Source organism: Uranotaenia lowii, chromosome 2, assembly GCF_029784155.1.
Source record: "Uranotaenia lowii strain MFRU-FL chromosome 2, ASM2978415v1, whole genome shotgun sequence".
NCBI classification, from domain to species: domain Eukaryota; kingdom Metazoa; phylum Arthropoda; class Insecta; order Diptera; family Culicidae; genus Uranotaenia; species Uranotaenia lowii.
Window position 1 is genome coordinate 176,473,028 of NC_073692.1, and position 14,866 is coordinate 176,487,893.

Below are 14,866 nucleotides of genomic sequence, written 5' to 3' on the forward strand. Positions count from 1 at the left end.
AGTTGCAAATATGTTTAAATTTTGGTAAAATACTAGGGAATTAGTATTTGGCTTGCGTTTTACACAAACAATACAAATACAGGATAGTAGTAGGTTTATAGTAGGTTAAATATAAAGATCACAACACTGTCAAAAGTGTCTCCCGATCAAATCCTTTTTCCAATTTTCCCAATAAAACTTATTTGCTAGGATGCAGAGGTAACCTCGGTCCTAAAGCGCAAAATTAATCTTTCACCACTTTCTACCTTTTCCAATCTATCCATTGACTACTAGGACGTGGCCGGCGCCGTTATTGATGTTCAAAAAGAGAGCATCGGTTTTGTACATTGAGAATGAGCTTCTAATCCTAAGAACCATTCTTTTGACCCTTGTTCAAAATTGGTGGCCTCGGTCAATCACGGAGTAGCAACCATTGGCGATGTGGAATTCGTTCTACTGAGCCACGCCTACGACTATGGAGTTCGACATGCGTTAATGAGATTCCAACAATAAAAAAATGGTGAATACCAGATAAACTAAATTTTGTTAATAAATAGATTAAAAATTAAATATGAAGCATTTTCGAGTTTCATAGTTTAGGGTGGATGTGAGTAGTCAATTAAGCTAAGCTAAGCTAAGCTTAATTTTATTTTGGCTTACAGTTTGTTCCTATAGGACTTTCAGAATTATTTACCACTTGAAATTTGATCAAATTGTTGATTTCCTGCTGATTTGGGGTCACTCATTGGCGGTGTTTGGCACAAAAGCGCTAACCGTCGTAAAGTAGTGTTATGGTAAAGTAGTGTTAATTGTAGATTGTATAAGCATCCAGTTTAGATTGGAATTGTATAAACATCATGTTGTAGCTAAACCAAGTTATATTTTATTGTTTATGGTTTGTTTAGTTCATAATATACGATAACATTTTGTCAATCGTGTTGAAAGATCAATAAAGTTGTTTTGAATCGCAGTAAAATTGTGTCAAGCTCAATTAAGCAATCTTTCATGCTTACGATCTATGATGACATATTATTTCCCTGAAAGGTCGTACAGTAATTGTGAGAACATCGTATAATGGAATTTAAACAATCTATTCGTACTTCTATTCGTCATTCGTCAAAAGTCGCTTATTGAGATAAACTTAATCGGTAAATAATTGTTAATAATGCAATTCCTATGCTAAGTAATATCGTAATCATCTTATAATGACAACACTGACAACATCTATGTATTGCAGATTGTCGAATCGTTTAACAGTACAGTAAATAGCTAGCTAATATCGCACAGCGCTGAATACTGTTATTTATTGTAATAGAATTGTCTATGAGATAGGTTAAAGTTGTATATCAAAAAACGGCATCTGTATATAGATTTGGAGTCCGAAATGATGCAGTCAGTGGTATTTTATACGATCAACTGATTTTTAAACGGAACTCTCAACTGTACATGAACAAATTTGTTTGTTTGTATCAACATGAAATGGCGCCGAGGAAGTATCGAAGGACAGGAATCGGAACGTTGTGAGTTCGAGACTGAGGGAAGATTGATCAACAACATATGCATTACGAAACCAACAGTTAAAGTTAATGACGTTCACATGATGACAATATGCATACGCAGTATTTGGAAATTCGCATTCAGTATTTTTATAACAAGGTTCATCAATTTAATCAAAGACACATAAAGTTGTTTCTGGTTTAATTTTATTCGCAGCAAACATTAAATTCTATTGTATTTATGTTCACGGCGATTCATAGTAAAATCGTAATAAGGGAAAAATGTAATTGCTTTGGGATACAGTTACAATAAATTGTATTGAATGGTGAAGAAAGCTGTACAAACATCATGCTACCTGCAAAAGGAAATCAAATTATAAGACTGGCAATAGAAAGTTGTAAGTTGTACAATTCTAAGATTGTGTGCAAAGCAAAGTTGCTATCAGATTGTTGAAGCGCAATACAAAGTTTTAAATTTTCAAGGGGAGCAAAATTTGGTCCGTATATTGCCACTTTTGTACGTACAGGCTCGTATAGAATATTCTTTACAACTTTTTCAGATTGTACAAAAGTTCGTATATCTCAGAAACAACTGAAATATACAGACCAAAATGTTCACTGGGAATCCGCTAATCGCTAATAAGTCCGCAAACTTTTCGTTAGCGGTTTAATTTTGCCGCTAAATTTTGATTGAGCTAGCGATTTTAAAAGCTCCGTTATTTTTATGTTCCGCTAACTGAAGTCCGCTAACTCTCATATGCTAATTTCGAACTCGCGTATTATTGCTAATAGAAGTAAAGTAATTTTTAGGCTGAAGAAACAATGAGTAACATTATGACTCCAATATGTGTCCAGATTAAAATTGTAACATCGGCTGGTCTTAATGGAGAAGTGCGTACCAGAATCAGACAATAGGAGTGTTTTTGGTCATCTCACAAACCGTCTACGTGCCTACTTACAAGAAGGTAGTGAGTCCAAATCGCGATGATAAACAAAATATGACGGCCAAAGCGCGATCTCAGAGGCTGTACACGACGATGCTGACGAAGTTTGACTGCGTGATAATGGACACGATTTTATTCATGGCAAAAATGTAAATATTAGTCAGTTTTCAAAAGTTTTCAATTTAAGGGAAAAATGGCTTAGTGTGTAAAATCTGCAACCGAAAAAGAAGTAAATAACATGTTTCCTAGACCCTATTATAATGTTATTTTTAAACAAATTGTTTTGAAAAAAAAAACTTAACAATTAAGCTTTTTGATGAACAAAAGTTGTTAATAATCATAAAACTGAGCTTCTGTGATTTTTTTTCAGCGGAGAAATGGGGTTTAAAAATTGCTAAAATATATGATGAAAACCGGGAAAGGAGATAGAGTATTTTAAATGTCCTCTACAGTTCCGCTTGAACTACTTTTCGAGCTAACATGTGAATATTCTTCACAACCAAACACTTTAAAAATTCAAAGATTTCGCAATCTAACAAAACAAAATTGGTTGAAATCGTTCATTAGTTGACATAATAGCATGCATTTCAAATAGAGTGTTCCGGTCGGGACGGTCGAACATTTCGACGTCTCACCCTTAACTCAAAAACTAATCAAGCAAATGGAACCAAATTTGGTATGAGATGGTATAAGGGTACGAAAAATGGTTCAATGAATATTTGGCACCCATCCCCCCTTCCAATGGAAATATAGAAAGAGGGGAAGGGGCTCCATGACTATTATTTGAATAATTAGAGAAGCCCCTTATTCCAATGGGGAAATAAGAAAGGATGGAGCTTCTAAACAAATTTTTGTAAAACGGAAGAACAAATCGAGCAAATAGAACCAAATTTAGCATGGGAAGCTAATGATAAATGTTTTCCTGAAACTTTGGAATCTCTTTACCTCTCCAGTGAGGAGATTGGGAGAGGGAGGGGGGCTCCTGTATTTTTTTTTCAAAAAATTGAGAACTATTCAAGCAAATGGAATACGAGGAATATTTTCTATGATTATTTTAGACCCTTACTTCTTCTTTGGGAAGATCCGAGGAGAGGAGAAACGCTCCTTTACAATTTTTTGCACATTTTGAGAATATATCAAAGAAATGGATAGCTTTTGAGAACGAAAAAAGGGTATGATTATTAGAAACTTCTACCTCTTCCAAGTTGTAGAGGAAGGGAAGGTGAAAGGGAGGGGGCTCTCAAGCTGCATTTTTAGCAAAAGTCGAACACTTATCAATGAAAAGGGGTCATCTTTTAGCGAGGTTGTTTGCGGCCGATTAATTTTGGACACTCCCTTTTCCACGGTGGAGTAGAAAAGGGACAATTTTTTTCATAATTTTCGAAAGCTTACCAAAAAAAGGAGTCAAATGTGGCATCTGAAGTTATTTTGATAATAACAATGTTTCGTAAGCTTTGTAAGAAGGAAAAAGTGGAGAATCTATACCAACAAAACATTCATTTTGGCATAGTTAAAGAACTCAAGAAACTTACAAAATCACAGTAAAAATATCAGATCTTGAAAAAACAACATTAAAGATCAAGTTTCACAAAATAAGATGGTCTCCAGCTGTAGTGATTTTAAATTGGATGTTTCTGATGTATGCTCAATCTCAAATTGTTGAAAATGATACCTAGGGGAGATGGGGGCATAATGGCCACCTTAAGGAAAACGGTTATTTAACCATAGAAAATAGCTATAATATGGAGGTTACATTATTGTTTCGTGTTCAGACGCTTGAAAAGCCTATTCTCTAACGGGCTGAAGCGTGAAAAACTAGATGAAAACGTTAAAAAATGCATTTTAAAAAATTTTGCCAAAAGCTGAAAACCAGCCACTGTGGAGGCATAATGAGAACCCCCCCTGAGGCAGTATGAGCACCATTAATCAGAGCAAGATGTGCGTTTTTTCCGGGGAATCTAGCAGCGAATTCAATTCGATGAAGTCAGGTGAGTCGTAGATTCATCAAACAAAGCAATAATAAAATAATCTAGATCTGTTTGTAGAATACAAACAATTCACGCACGCTCATACATTAAGTGCTTTGTTCGGAGGATGATGCTACTAGCCGTATAATGTAACAATAAAAAAAATCGATCATGAATTGTGAATGGAAAAAAATCACCTTGAACAGAAATCTAACTCTAGTCTTTTGATTACCTCTCCGACACCTTACCAATAGGCTAAATTGTCGGATGAAAACTAGTCAAGGTGTGGCGCTATAAATCAATTTTAATTCGCTGCTAGATTCTACGGCAGAAAATGCTCATTATGCCTCGATAATATGGTGCTCTATATGCCCCTAGTCAACAAATTTAAGTAAAAACGTGTTTTAAAATTGATAAAAGTGAAAAATCAAAAATTTTTTGATGGTAAAAATTGAGAAACAATGTGTACATCATGTTGCAGTGCGTACATTATAGATCAAGGTTATTTTAAGATCATAAGAGCTTATTTCGTGGTGCTCAAAAATTATAATATTTTCGTAACTTGAGAACCAAGCTAGGTTTTTTAAATATCTCTGTAAAGATGATAAGGAGATTCCTTTTTTTGAGAAAAATTAATACTATAGGAAGTACGAAACAAATCCTCATGAAAATTTATTTAAGAAAATACGCACTTTCGTAGAAAAGCGTAGTTCTCATTATGCCTCGGGTGCTCGTTATGCCCTCATCTCCCCTACAAGAAAAAAAACAATTTTTTAAAATTTTATTTGTTTTTGGAAGGTGTAGTAAAGCACATCGGGTCAGCTAGTACACACATAAATAATTATAAGAAAGTTTTAAAAAATATTTCCATTATGCTTCTTCAGCTTCAGCTTACTCAGGCATCAAGTGATTTTTTTTTTCGAGCTCTAAATAACTGATTGGCATCCTTTATCCCGAAGCATATTTCTTTCAGCGAAAAATTCTTTGACTTTGAATTATTTCCAAATTAATGATTGTACGTAAGTCACGTTACAAGCTTATCAAAACTAGATATAGTAAAAATGCGGTATGAATAGGTATACACAAAGTGTCGGTATGTTCAGTGTTAAACAAACCATAACATTTCCAGTGCCTGTTTGAACTGCATTCGCGGCAACCGGAGTGATTGCTTCCATCCGCAATGCGTCACGGCGAACGGAGTCGAACGTGGAATCGTCACAATCAACCGACAGATTCCGGGACCACCGATCGTTGTCTGCAAGGGGGACACTATTGTGGTGGATATCGTCAACCAAATGGAAGGTCTCTCGTCAACGATCCATTGGCATGGGTTCCACCAGATCGATTCACCCTGGATGGACGGAGTTCCGATGGTTACCCAATGTCCGATCGTTCCGGGAACTCAATTCCGGTATAATTTCGGAGCCGATGATCCTGGAACCCAATGGTATCATTCGCATTCCGGTTTTCAGAAAGCTAACGGACATGTTGGGGCGGCTATAGTGAGGAATCCAAAGGATGTCAACATCGATCTGTACGATCATGATCTAACGGAACATGTAATACTTCTATCCGACTGGACGGTACAATCCGTAGAAAAATGGGTTCCCGGGCAGCAAAGCTCACAAATGAAAGTTGACTCTATTCTGATCAATGGACAAGGGCGTTTGTATAATGTAAGTGGTAGAATATGGATTATTATTAATTTAATTGTTGACAACTTCGTTTTTCAGAAAAGTTACGAGCCTTATGATCAGGTTCCTTTAGCCGTATTTCGGGTGCAGCCAAAGAAACGTTATCGATTCCGGCTGATCAGTGGAGGAAGTCAGTATTGCCCTTTCCAACTTCAGGTTAATAACACGTGAGACTAGGTTGTGATTTTGATTTTAATTTTCAATTACATTTGAGTAGATAGAAAAACATCGAATGAAAATCATTTCAACAGATGGTGGAGCAGTAAAGCCACGTACTGTGGATTCGTTGATATCGGTTTCCGGAGAGCGATATGATTTTGTATTGGAGGCAGATCAGGAGCCAGGTAAGCTTTCTCACTTTTTCTTTTCTCCTTGTCTACTATTTATGATGTGTTCTTAACATTCACTCTTCAGGTGACTACTGGGTGAGAGTACGTGGTATTGCGTTCTGTGATCTGCAGAAAGTCGAGGGATTCGCCATTTTATCGTATGCTGCCCCTGAGAGACCCACTGAAGAATTGATGTTTCCATTGAAGGACCCTCCCGATTACAATTCACTGTATCCGCTAGGAGTGGTGTTGAACAATCATTACGCTCCTTGTTACAATCCGGATGACAAGTTTATTTGTGCAGCTGATCTCGACTCTCACGAAGTACATCGGGATGATGAGCTCATCGACGCTGAGCCAGACAAACGGCTCTTCATTGGATTCAAAGTTATTCGAGCGAACAACACTATGTTGTTTTCCAGAATGGGTGTTCATTATGTCAGTAAGTGTAGGAAAACATTGAAATCAAAACAGTGATCAAACAATTTTTCATTCATCTAGCCATCAATGCGACCCAGAACGCATTCGGTACAGTGAACAACATAAGTTTTACCAGTCCAAGTTTCCCGTTGTTGATTCAACCTGAACTTATTACAAACGAACAGGAACAGTTCTGTAACGATACAAACTTGCCGAAGTATTGCAAAAAAGATTACTGTTTCTGTACCCACAGACTCAAGGTTGGGCTGAACGAGATCGTTGAAATCAACATCTACGATACGGCAGCCCGGAGACAGAACTTTTATCATCCGTACCATCTCCATGGGCATCGGTTTATCATCACCGATATGGGTCAAATTCCAGAATCGATGCTGGAGCGTAGGTTGGAATACCTGAAGCAACGGCGCGTCTACTCTCGGAGACCGAACAGCCACAACCCACCCTACAAGGATACCATCTCGATTCCGAATCACGGATTCGTGAGGACCAAATTTAGGGCGAATAATCCCGGTAAGTTGGAATTGTTTAACTAAATTGACATTTAACCAGCATGTGTAGAGCTAGAATTCTCTAGTGGTAGGATTTCCTAAAATTCCTTATTTCAACAAAGCACAATAAAGATTGATGCCTTTTGGTGGAAAAAAATGACTTTCTGAAATTCTCTGCATATTTTTCTGAAGCACAAGCTGGTGAAATTTGTATGGAAATTTTCGGAAAATGTGTGAAGAATCAACATACTTCCACTCTTTGTGTCCTTATATATGCTGCCAGTGTGCTACATACACTGCCGGCCAAAAGTTTGGGATCACCCGCTAAAAAACATGCAAATTTTGATCGTTAATATCTCAGCCGTCTTAGGACATATTGCAAATCTTCTGATCTCATTTGAAAGATAATTAGCAATAGCTATTTCGGAGGTGTTTTGCCCATAAATAATGTTTTAGTTTTGCACCTAAAACTTAACCTAAAGTTAGAGCATTTTCAAAAAAACGCACTCAATATTCAAAGCCGATCATCTCGCGATAGGGTGAACCAAATTTCAAAATTTGAGTTGCATTAGAATCCTTATTCTATACTTCTTAAAATGCAATCAAAAAATTTTGTGCAAAAATTTAAGAATGTACTATTAATTAATAAAATAGACACTTAAGTTATCGTCCAAAAGTTTGGGATCACCCCTAGTATGGTGTATTGACCAAAAGTTTGGGATCATTTTTTCAAAAACATGCAAATTTATCTCATTCATATCTTTCTCATCTAACATCGTAATGCAGATTTGAAGGGTGCATTTGAAAGCTTAGGAATTGTTGTTTTTTCATAAATTCATTAAAAAATTATATTTTAAATCCATAACCATAAAAATTCACAATCATAAATGTGAATTTTCAAAAAAACAATTAATTTCAAGTAAATTGTTTATGGTTATCATTTTAAAATTTAATTTTTGTATGAATTTATGGAAAAACAACAATTCCTAAGCTTTCAAATGCACCCTTCAAATCTGCAATACGATGTTAGATGAGAAAGATATGAATGAGATAAATTTGCATGTTTTTGGCCGATACACAATACTGAGGGGTGATCCCAAACTTTTGGACGATAACTTAAGTGTCTATTTTATTAATTAATAGTACATTCTTAAATTTTTGCACAAAATTTTTTGATTGCATTTTGAGAAGTATAGAATAAGGATTCTAATGCAACTCAAATTTTGAAATTTGGTTCACCCTATCGCGAGATGATCGGCTTTGAATATTGAGTGCGTTTTTTTGAAAATGCTCTAACTTTAGGTTAAGTTTTAGGTGCAAAACTAAAACATTATTTATGGGCAAAACACCTCCGAAATAGCTATTGCTAATTATCTTTCAAATGAGATCAGAAGATTTGCAATATGTCCTAAGACGGCTGAGATATGAACGATCAAAATTTGCATGTTTTTTAGCCGGTGATCCCAAACTTTTGGCCGGCAGTGTAGTTCAGAATTTCAGAATTTATAGTTCAAACAATGAGAAACAAATATCTAGAAGATTGTAACGCGCTACAAGTTTATTGTGAAGAGATATTCGTAAGGGAATTTGTGGTGTATGGTGGTGTAATCTAAAAATAATCTTTTTTTTTTCGACTGACCCATGTTTCTTATGTAAAATCGGACGCTGAATTCAAAAATGAAATTTAATAATCAATGTAGAATTGTTTTTAAGTTATTCAACCTTCTATCCGTATACAAAAAGTTGAGCTTGTGATATAGTTCAGTTGGCAAGTCAGTTGCTTTCTGGGCCGATGTCCGTGAATTCGGGCCCAAGAGTAAACATCGAACACAGTTGCACCGGATAAGTTTTTCAATAACTGTCCGCCAATTGCAGTGTTGATATAAAGTCGCGAATGCCACAAAGACGGGTAAACGACTATAATCGAAACAAAAAATAAATGAACTAAGAAGATCTTACCAAAAAGGACAATACTTTTCACTAATAAGGCCGATAACTTAAGTAACAGTCTTTTAAACATGTTTGTGTCATTTACAACTTTATAGCAAATTATTCAGTACAAGCCTCTTGGGCTCGAACTCATAAACATCGCTTTAAGAGGCAAGTGTTCTGCTAACTGAGTAATATAATTAACTCAATTGTAATTAGCTAAAATTTTAAACGGACTAAAACTAATCCATGATTTTAAAGACATTATAGTTTTGTTTCCAAAACCCAACTGTGCAGACCTGTCCGGAGGTCTGCAACCCGGAAGCTACACCGGTGAGCAACCCGATCTCGAACTACCGAGGAAACTATGTGCTACCCGGTTAGCACGCTTGCTGGCCGACTGCCTGACTGGCCGACTCGCTGCACGCTTGTGACGAATGACGCGGTATCGGGTTAATCCATTCACACATCCCCCTCCTATCCTAAACAAAATGAAAAAGAAACTGTTTTGAAATCGTTTCTTTTTATTATGTTAACAAAAAAAAAATGCAAATCGACAATAAGTTTGTTTTTGTTTTAGGAAACTCGTCTACTTGGCATTTGCCATGCATCCTATCGATGGACTGATGTGGAGTGGGTACAATCAACTTGCGCTACAATTCGTGGCCGATGCTTTCCACCTCTCATTTCCACCTCTCTTTCAATTTCCGTTGAACGATATCATCCTAAACACTTCGATGAAATTAGATCTCTATTTGATCATCGACTAGCTAAGCGACAATTATTCAAAAAATTGCGAACTATGAAAAACTCAAATAGATATTTTATAACACTATGCATGCAAGTTGGGTTGTAGTGGTTTTAAAGTCACACGTTTGTTTCTATACAGGCGATGGAAGCGCTGACGAATTTGGGTGATGGTTTTGCATTAGTGCAAGTGGGATGCAGCTATAATTTCACCCAACTTTTGACAGTTCTAAAGGCGTTTTTCTTAAGGAGAGAAAGAATAACTTTTCGCTTCCATCGCCCATTGCATAAATTTTTGTTTGCGTTCCACAGATTTGATACACGGTTAACATAAAATCTGTAAAATGGTATTATAATTCAACGATTTCTCATTTGAAATCTGAGTTTAATCGAAAAAACCTATTTTCCATATTTCTGTATTCATTTTCTCGTTTTAACTGCATATCACGAAACTTTAAAATTTAATTGCGGGCAGTTAGTATGAAGATGTCAGATCTAAGTTTAACGGGAATTTTAGCTATTGTAGCTGAACCGTCAAACCGGGGTTTTTGTTTAAATCAGCGCCGGCGACATTCATTGACGATATATCATGTTGACCAGACGTCTAACAAACATCTTCCAAGTATCGGTACCGGACAACAGCAAGGGCTGTCGACTGCCAAAGTGTTTGTTGAATTGATATGATCTTTTTTTTACCATTTCTGGTTGGCAAGATTGTAAACTACCAGCGTTTAAGCTTCAGTTATCAACTGCATCAAAATATTATTAAATCGCGATATTTCGATTAGAACTATCGGGGAAAAACCCGTGAGATGAATTTCTAATTGTGATACTTTATGAGCTAATTGTGTATTTCGATCCAAATTCATGAGGATAAGCTCAAAGCTCACGCACAAAAGATGGTTTATTTTGTATTGTACTTTTGTATATTGTAAGTACTCATCTTGTATTTTTTCTCAAACTTTTCTTACAACCCGCTTGGTTCAAATCGGTAAAATTACGAAATGACCTCTCGGCGCGTTAAGAAACTATAACTGATCCCTCAAGATGCTATCAAGATTTGCTATTCACCCTTAAAACTCGACATACATTTTTTTAATTTTTTCAATTTTCAACCCAACGCACTTGAAATTTCAAACTATTTGTTCAGGCTGTTTTCTAGACTTTCTCATTGTTTTCTTTCATCTCAAGCTATCTCCTCAGTCAACTTGATTATTATTTCAATGAGATACCGAAACCGTCCTCTCAACATACTTTTCGTTTCCAGGAGCAGTTATTACTCAGTTGAAATCCTGTCGAGCTGCTCTCTCAAAACGTTCCATTGTTCTTATATCAAACTGTTTAGTTCAAATTTATTCCTTGAATGGGAAAACTGTTCTTTTGAATTGTGTTTTGTCAATTCAAAACTATCCTGTAAGTTCGCAGGAAATCAATTCATCAATTTATACGAGCTATCACCTGGACACGCTTTATGGTTCATTCTTATTATAGCAATCTTCAAACTGTCCCTTTCTTCCTCCTTTCAAGTTGTCCCCTCGACACGCTCATAGTTGCATCATTTCTCCAGCTGTTCTCTCAACTCGCTAGATTTTCAAACTAATTTCAAAAAGTCAACACGATTTTTTTCCAAATTGAAAGTAGTAATCTCGACTCGCTTTAAATTTCAATCTTATTTCAAGCTGTCATCTTTACCGGCCTTCTAATTTCAAGCTGTTCTCTCAATTCGCTTGAAATTTCTATTGATGCTTTCAGGCTGTCCTCTCAACTCGCCTGTCAATTTCAAGCTGTCCTCTCAGCTCGCTTGAAATTTCTATCGATACGTTTAGGCTGTCCTCTCAACTCGCCTGTCAATTTCAAGCTGTCCTCTCAACTCGCTTGAAATTTCTATCGGTACTTTCAGGCTGTCCTCTCAACTCGCCTTTCAACTTCAAGCTGTCCTCTCAACTCGCTTGAAATTGCTATCGATACGTTTAGGCTGTCCTCTCAACTCGCCTTTCAATTTCAAGCTGTCCTCTCAACTCGCTTGAAATTTCTATCGATACGTTCAGGCTGTCCTCTCAACTCGCCTTTCAACTTCAAGCTGTCCTCTCAACTCGCTTGAAATTGCTATCGATACGTTTAGGCTGTCCTCTCAACTCGCCTTTCAATTTCAAGCTGTCCTCTCAACTCGCTTGAAATTTCTATCGATACGTTCAGGCTGTCCTCTCAACTCGCCTTCCAATTTCAAGCTGTCCTCTCAACCCGCTTGAAATTGTGAACATGATCAAGCTGTATTCACGACTTGCTTGAAATTTAATTCTGATTTCATATTGTCTTCTCAACGAAACTTCAATGCTTAATTCACCAATTCCAGTTTCGGTATTAATTCACAACCCGCCGGAAATCATTCAACAGCGTTGCTTTTTGAATCAACTACATTTCACTTAATGAGTATTCGAACTACTCATTTTATCACGGTAATTAACAAACTGATTGATTTTCAATGAAGTTTGATGAAAATAAACTCAGCGTGAATCGATGACCACGTTTGTTTACTTTTTCGGATCGGTATTTTTTTCGGTTTTTATAATTTCTTGTTTTTATGTTATGTAACAAGAAATTACCTGTCACGGTCGCCAAATGTGCAGACCTGTCCGGAGGTCTGCAACCCGGAAGCTACACCAGTGAGCAACCCGATCTCGAACTACCGAGGAAACTATGTGCTACCCGGTTAGCACGCTTGCTGGCCGACTGCCTCACTGGCCGACTCGCTGCACGCTTGTGACGAATGACGCGGTATCGGGTTAATCCATTCACACACCAACCAGCCTTTGAAAGTTCAATTTTATGATCTCTTACCCAACAAATGTTTTGAGCGATTTTAAACCACAACTCGCTAAACAAAAGCTGAGCTAAAGTGAATTGCTGTATCAGCTTGCTAGCTGAATAAAGCCAAACTTTAGTGCTGTTTCAGCTTTAAAAAAAGTTTAAGTGCAGCGAATGAAAGAAGATGAAGAGTTATTTCGGTATCACTTTTAAAGCCTTTGTTCGATCATTCCTGCTGTGCACCAATTTATTAATATTTTCTATCAAAGATTGACCAGCTATCACACGTTTAACTGACGAAACAAAGCGTTTTTTAAATATTTGATATTTGATTCAAACTGTAATATTTTAGATACTAATCAAGACCTTTTTCAAAAAATTTTCATAGTAGTTCTCGCGAAGTTAAGCTTAAAAGTGGTAGCTGTTTTAAGATTTTGTAGCAAGAGATACGCAACCACAGTTTTATAAACTTGAAATAAAAATTTCGATTTCTATAGAAATGTGAACGAATGTTTGCATACGTCAATCATATTTTCAAGACATTTATCCTCTAGTTAATTAATTTTGATAAAAAGTACATTTGCCTAAGTTTCTGATTTTGAAACAAAAATCAATCTTTCATTCCTTTTCTATGCTTATATTTTGAACATCAAGCAATAAACTGATTTTTAGGCGAAAACATGCTGTGTTTTTTCGTAAAATATCCTGTTTTTTAAAAAAAAAGGAGCGTCACATTATCTAAGATAAATATTATAGTTTGAATGAATTTTGATTTAGTTACAAGTATTTTTAAAGGTAAAGGTGAAACAGCACAAAGCAAAAAAATCAAATTTTTCTGAGGTGCGCAATCCAAATATACAATTATACATTTTTTTTCTACCACCTCTGGTAATCGGAATAACTTTTGAAAGTAGGTTGATTTAAGAAATTTGTGCAATTTTTCGAAAAAACTGTAGAATAAAACATGAGGTAAAACATTGAAGTTTTCACGCAGTAACCAACTTTCCCGAAGACAGTAAGTCATTTTGAATTCGAAGTTAAAATTTTTTTATTTAGGTATCTTTTTTATTTTTTTTCCCGTTCTGTTGAAACGGAATTCAAATGAAATTTCAAACCAAGTTGAACTTTAAATATTTTCAAGTTTTGAAGTCTTCAACAAAAAGTAAAAAACAATAAAATGATAAAAATGATTGATTTATCTTAGGACTGTTTTTTTTTTAACTTCTAAACGCCTAATCAGTAAAACTGGATGTAATAGACAAAATCTGACTTAAGATTCGAATTCAGGACGCCAAAATCTTCTAGAACCAGTTTAAAAACAAATAATCCATCAGATTGTGAAGTAGGAGAAAGTTTTCCTATATGCGCAAAGAGGATGATACGGTCAAAATTTGGTCAATATCAACTCGACGTATTTCTTTCAATTTTGCATTTCAAAAACCTGAACAACCCTCATTTTGAAGGTGTGTGTGTGGGTAGAATGTTGCTCCTATTTTGATTTTGGAATTCACTCTCAGTTGTCAAAATGCCGTCCAAGGAAGAAGAGCAGCGCATATAAATTTTGCTCGCGCATCGCGAAAATCCGAGCTACTCGCACGCAAAGCTGGCAAAATCGCTAAAAGTTGCCAAATCAACCGTTACAAATGTAATTAAAGTGTTGGGGAACGTTTGTCGACAGCCAGGAAGTGTGGATCGGGGGGAAATCGAAGACCGGAAGCCGCTGAGACGACAAAGAGAGTTGCCGGTAATTTCAAGCGAAACCCTAACCTCTCTCTCCGAGATGTCGCAAATAAGCTGGGTGTATCGTCTACAACCGTGCATCGAGCCAAAAAAACGAGCCGGATTATCGACTTACAAGAAGGTAGTGACTCCAAATCGCGATGATAAACAAAATACCACGGCCAAAGCGCGATCCCGGAGGCTGTACACGACGATGCTGACGAAGTTTGACTGCGTGGTAATGGACAACGAAACCTACGTCAAAGCCGACTACAATCAGCTTCCGGGAAAGGAGTTTTATATGGCAAAAGGAAGGGGAAAGGTAGCA

The 14,866-nt window shown here is 36.4% G+C and overlaps 1 protein-coding gene across 2 annotated transcripts in view; it reads left to right on the plus strand.

The window, feature by feature from the left end:
- The window catches only part of LOC129746164 (uncharacterized), a 48,492-nt gene that overhangs the window by 27,809 nt on the left and 5,817 nt on the right, over positions 1–14,866 (plus strand). Inside the window, exons 3-7 of one of the 2 annotated variants that reach the window (XM_055739683.1) lie at positions 5,516–6,062; positions 6,120–6,236; positions 6,298–6,424; positions 6,495–6,851; positions 6,911–7,360. In XM_055739683.1, the coding sequence (XP_055595658.1) occupies positions 5,516–6,062; positions 6,120–6,236; positions 6,298–6,424; positions 6,495–6,851; positions 6,911–7,360 (1,598 nt within the window). Of the gene's footprint in view, positions 1–5,515; positions 6,237–6,297; positions 6,425–6,494; positions 6,852–6,910; positions 7,361–14,866 lie in introns of both variants that reach the window. The other variant, XM_055739682.1, reaches the window with a different exon arrangement.